At 48.4% G+C, this 6,000-nt stretch overlaps 1 protein-coding gene across 6 annotated transcripts in view; it reads left to right on the forward strand.

The window, feature by feature from the left end:
* The window catches only part of cntln (centlein, centrosomal protein), a 182,004-nt gene that overhangs the window by 64,840 nt on the left and 111,164 nt on the right, over positions 1-6,000 (forward strand). For all 6 annotated transcript variants that reach the window (XR_010459670.1, XM_065003822.1, XM_065003823.1 and 3 more), the window contains one exon: positions 4,812-4,919. Coding sequence is in view for 5 of the 6 variants with exons in the window: in XM_065003822.1 (XP_064859894.1) it covers positions 4,812-4,919 (108 nt within the window). In the remaining variant the exon portion in view is untranslated. The remainder of the gene's footprint in view (positions 1-4,811; positions 4,920-6,000) is intronic.

A 6,000-nucleotide genomic window follows, 5' to 3' on the forward strand; every position in this document is an offset into this window, starting at 1 on the left:
CACTATACCCCCTACACACACACACTATACCCCCTACACACACACAATACCCCCTACCACACACACTATACCCCCTACACACACACTATACCCCCTACACACACTCTATTCCTCCCTACCACACACACTATACCCCTATACACACTCTATACCCCCTACAAACACTCTATACCCCCTACACACACACTATTCCTCCCTACCACACACACTATACCCCCTACACACACACTATACCCCCTACACACACTCTATACCCCCTACACACACTCTATACCCCCCTACACACACACTATACCCCCTACACACACACTATACCCCCTACACACACACTCTATACCCCCTACACACACATTATACCCCCTACACACACACACACACACTCTATACCTCCCTACACACACACACACACAGAGCGATGCCAGCCAAGCCAAAACGTCAGTAATATGCAGATCCATCTACTAATGACTAACCATAGAGGTAATTAAGACAGAGCTGGAACAGAGATGGCAGAAGGGCTGACACCTGCCTTGTGTGTCCACAGTCAGGACTGCTGGTGGAGAGCACTGTGGCACCAGGGTCACTCCGGTCAACAGTAGCCTGCGGCACAGTCTAAACACAGAGTCTAAACACAGCGTCTAAACCCAGAGTCTAAACCCAGAGTCTAAACCCAGAGTCTAAACCCAGAGTCTAAACACAGAGTCTAGGGTCTGTGGGTGTGACACAGAGCTCTAGGGATGGGGGTAAACACAGGCTCTAGGGATGGGGGTGTGAGCACAGCTCTAGGGAGGGGTGGGGGTGTGAGCACACTGGCTCTAGGGATGTGGGTGTGACACAGCAGGCTCTAGGGATGGGGGTGTGAGCACGCTGGCTCTAGGGATGGGGGGTGTGAGCACGCTGGCTCTAGGGATGGGGGTGTGTGAGCACGCTGGCTCTAGGGATGGGGGTGTGAGCACGCTGGCTCTAGGGATGGGGGTGTGTGTGAGCACGCTGGCTCTAGGGATGGGGTGTGAGCACGCTCTAGGGATGGGGTGGCTCTAGGGATGGGGTGTGAGCACTCTGGCTCTAGGGATGGGGGGGTGTGTGAGCACGCTGGCTCTAGGGATGGGGGTGTGAGCACGCTGGCTCTAGGGATGGGGGTGTGAGCACGCTGGCTCTAGGGATAGGGGGGGTGTGAGCACGCTGGCTCTAGGGATAGGGGGGGTGTGAGCACGCTGGCTCTAGGGATGGGGGTGTGAGCACGCTGGCTCTAGGGATGGGGGTTTGAGCACGCTGGCTCTAGGGATGGGGGTGTGAGCACGCTGGCTCTAGGGATGGGGGTGTGAGCACGCTGGCTCTAGGGATGGGGGGTGTGAGCACGCTGGCTCTAGGGATGGGGGTGTGAGCACGCTGGCTCTAGGGATGGGGGTGTGAGCACGCTGGCTCTAGGGATGGGGGTGTGAGCACGCTGGCTCTAGGGATGGGGGTGTGAGCACGCTGGCTCTAGGGATGGGGGTGTGAGCACGCTGGCTCTAGGGATGGGGGTTTGAGCACGCTGGCTCTAGGGATGGGGGGTGAGCACGCTGGCTCTAGGGATGGGGGTGTGAGCACGCTGCTCTAGGGATGGGGGTGTGAGCACGCTGGCTCTAGGGATGGGGGTGTGAGCACGCTGGCTCTAGGGATGGGGGTGTGAGCACGCTGGCTCTAGGGATGGGGGGTGTGAGCACGCTGGCTCTAGGGATGGGGGTGTGAGCACGCTGGCTCTAGGGATGGGGGTGTGAGCACGCTGGCTCTAGGGATGGGGCTCTGAGCACGCTGGCTCTAGGGATGGGGGTGTGAGCACGCTGGCTCTCTGGCTCTAGGGATGGGGGTGTGAGCACGCTGGCTCTAGGGATGGGGGTGTGAGCACGCTGGCTCTAGGGATGGGGGTGTGAGCACGCTGGCTCTAGGGATGGGGGTGTGTGTGTGAAGCTTTCCGGGAAATTTTCCATGGGAAGTTAAGTCTGGGAATTTTGCATAAATTCATCAAAAAAGTTAGCTTATAACAGTGAACTTTTTTTTGTGGGATATTCAATTCTAGGTTTTAGTTAAACTATCCCCAATTAAATGGAGTTGCAACCCTCTGCATGCACAGTGCATTCTTCCATCACATGTGCAGCTGATTCTCAAGATCTTGCACACTAATGAGATGCATTTGAGTCCACACTACTACACTGTCTGAGCCAAGGACTACATGCTTTCTGGTGAGTTTTGATTACAATACTGGGTGGGGGGAATATATTTATATGACACATTACTTTTTTGTAAATTAGTAAATAGTTGTTTACAGCAAAGTTTGTTTAAATCAGTTCTAACTTGTTAACAATTTCTGCTGGTTAGTTTTTGCTACCATGTGGGTTTTAGCTTGCTTGAGCCAGCTAACTGAGGAGTGTTAATTCACCTGTTCCCATACATGTTTCATTTTAAAACATTTATCTTACAAAGGAGTTGTTTAATCTAACTGCTTAACTATTTTTTTTTTACTCATTTTTTTCTAATCTTTACAGGAAAATGCCACGGGGACTATCTGATGTGTGGAGATATTTCACTGCAGCTAATGTAGAAGGAAAAGCTGTGCACATTTGCAAATAATGTGCCAAATCATATGTGAAGAATGCAACAAAGATGCATAATCATCTGGCCAAGTGCATAAAGTTCCCTCAGCGCTCACAACAAGCAACCTCTGACAAAAGTCCCTCTACTTCTATTCGAGAGGAAAATGATGAATCAGACACCTTATCGATAGCAACAGCTCATGATCCTCCTGGAATCAGAAGTGTTTTTGACTCAATGGAAGAACGTAGTCAGAGAAATGCTGATAAATGTCTTACTTGAGCTGTGTATGCAACTGCTTGACCACTGATGCTCACAGGCAATGTGTATTGGAAGAGATTTCTTAACCCAGCATACACCTCTCCAACCAGACATGCTTTATTTACTCATTTGCTGGATGCAGAGTTCAACAGAGTTCAAGTGAAGGTCAAGCAAATCATAGAGAAAGAGGACTGTATTGCAATCGTCTAAGGATGGGGGTGTGAGCATGCGGGTCTGGCCAGATGAGATGTAGTCATTGTTTGTAGGTGTCTGTAAGTTGTTGTTAGTATAAGTTTGTTTTTGGAGTGTACATTTAAAAAAATGAATGAATTTAAGATCGTTGACACGCAGGAGGAAAGTATTTGTCACAGCAGTACACACTGAGTGTACAAAACATTAAGAACACCTGCTCTTTCCATGACATAGACTGACCAGTTGAATCCAGGTGAAAGCTATGATCCCTTGTTGATGTCACTTGTTAAATCCACTTCAATCAGTGTAGATGAAGGAGAGGAGACCGGTTAAAGAAGGATTTTTAAGCCTTGAGACAATTGAGACATGGATTGTGTATGTGTGCCATTCAGTGAGTGAATGGGCAAGACAAAATATTTAAGCACCTTTGAACGGGGTATGATAGTAGGTGCCAGGCGCACCAGTTTGTTTCAAGAATTGCAACGCTGCTGAGTTTTTCACGTTCAACAGTTTCCCTTGTGTATCCAGAATGGTCCACCAGCCAAAGGACATCCAGCCAACTTGACACAACTGTGGGAAGCATTGGAGTCAACATGGGCCAGCATCCCTGTGGAACAGCTTTGGACACCTTGTAGAGTCCATGCCCTGACGAATTGAGTCTGTTCTGAGGGCAAAGGGGGTGCAACTCACTATTAGGAAGGTGTTTCTAATGTTTGGTAAACTCAGTGAGGTTCAAATGAGAACCGTTGTAAAGCTTTAATAGATCTAGTTTGCACAAGGCCTCTGGTTGCCCTTCAATGTCACTTTGTCCTTTTTGGGTCAGCCAACATGCCATCCCTCCGTCCTCCCTATAAACTCTTGCTACCGCCGAATCTCCAGACTAAAGAAGCATCGGCGCATTTAGTCACATTGCATATTTTAGCCGCCATCTGTTCCGCTCAACACTCCCACCACAGGGGCTCCTATCCTCATCTTCCTGTTTCCATATTCCAACAGCATATTGTTCCCATAGCTTCTTTATTTATTTTTAAAGAAAAGACACACACACACACACACACACACACACACACAACACACACACACACAGCAGGACCGGAGAGTGCTTCTTGTTCTCAAGGAGGAGCAAGAGAGCAGCTTTCTTTTTTCTCCCCCCAGCAGTTTCTCCCAGCCAGTTGTCCTATCAAGTGTAACCTCGGGGTCCTCATAGAGCAATTAAAGGGGCCCCACTGCCCACCTTTTGGTAATGAAGCCCGGCGCAGCCTGGAATCTATAGCCCTTTAGTGTCCCCTAATGGGACGTCATTACAGTCAAAGAAACAGTGTACATGTAAATGAACATACTCATTAGCCAGTGGCGAGAGAAACCTTTGGAGCTCCGTGTGGTGCAGTGTGTGGAGGGATGCTTCCTTATTCCTCTGGTACCCTGATTGGTTTTTTGTCTTTTTGTCTTGGTATGTGTGTGTGAGGGGAGAGATGGTATGTGTGTGTGAGGGGAGAGATGGTGTGTGTGTGTGTGTGTGTGTGTGTGTGTGTGTGTGTGTGTGTGTGTGTGTGTGTGTGTGTGTGTGTGTGTTCGGCGGGTGTGTTCTTACTTGCTTGTGTATCTGTATGTCTTCACGTAAGGGGAAAGTGAAGTGAACATATATAATGTGTTATTGGTATTCACACAGCCGTTGTGCAGCTGTTAATTGAGCACTAGTTGTCTCTGTAATGTGATGCTAAAGCCTGCTGAAGCGCGTAGCCGAACCCCCTGCCTCTCTCTCTCTCTGATTGAATGACTACATTCCCCAGAGTGCACCGGTGCAGCTGTCCAGGTCGTTGTCCCCGGCGAGCAGCGTGGAGTCAGGAAGAGGAGTGGAAAAGAGGATTCATGACCTGGAGGAGCTGCTCAGACTGAAGGTACAAACCTCACTGACCTCTACACTACACTCTCTCTTTGTCTCTCTCTCTCACTCACAGTTCAATTCAATTGACTTTATTGACATGGCAAGTTTGGCAAGTTCAAGTATACATATATATAAAATAATAATAATAATAATTTAAAAAAAATATATATATATATATACAATGGGGCAAAAAAGTATTTAGTCAGCCACCAATTGTGCACGTTCTACCACTTAAAAAGATGACAGAGGCCTGTAATTGTCATCATAGTTACACTTCAACTATGACAGACAAAATGAGAAAAAAACATCTAGAAAATCACATTGTAGGATTTTTAATGAATTTTTTTGCCAATTATGGTGGAAAATAAGTTTTTGGTCAATAACAAAAGTTTCTCAATACTTTGTTATATACCCTTTGTTGGCAATGACAGAGGTCAAACGTTTTCTGTAAGTCTTCACAAGGTTTTCACACACTGTTGCTGGTATTTTGGCCCATTCCTCCATGCAGATCTGTGTAATTTTCTCTCTCTTTTGAATTCCCTCCTTCCTGTCTCTTTAGTCTTAATTCTTTCTATTCTCTATTCTTTTCCCCTGTTCTCTCCCCATTTCCTCTCTCTCCCCCCTCCTAATGCTTTCCAGCACATTGAGTAGTGTGGGTCCAGGTGAGAGGTACCTGTGTTCTGTTTCCTGTGTGTATTGATATGACCTCATTGTCATCATCAGCCCCATTCAGAGACAGACAGGCCGTCATGTGTGAATGTCACTGCTCTGCCGCCAGCCACGACACGCTACTACTGAGAGCTAACGCACCGATAGGACGAGGGAGCGCTGTCACGCATCTGCCTGCGCGGGTCCCTTGCCTCCCATCTCCCATCTCCCCTCAGAGGCCCAGCCAGCCCCCTGGTTCCCCCCTCTCATCAGTGCCTTCTCCTGATGGCTCAATTATGACCGTCTGTAATCACCACTCAGAGAGGTAGTAATGGCTCTGAAAAGGAGATGAATATGTCACTGGCTGGCTGGCTGCTGCAGCAGAGTGACTGACTCCCACATGTATGTTCAGACTGACTGCCTCCAGCTTTCAACCACACGTCAGT

The sequence above is a fragment of the Oncorhynchus nerka genome, linkage group LG18 (genome assembly GCF_034236695.1).
Source record: "Oncorhynchus nerka isolate Pitt River linkage group LG18, Oner_Uvic_2.0, whole genome shotgun sequence".
NCBI lineage: Eukaryota > Metazoa > Chordata > Actinopteri > Salmoniformes > Salmonidae > Oncorhynchus > Oncorhynchus nerka.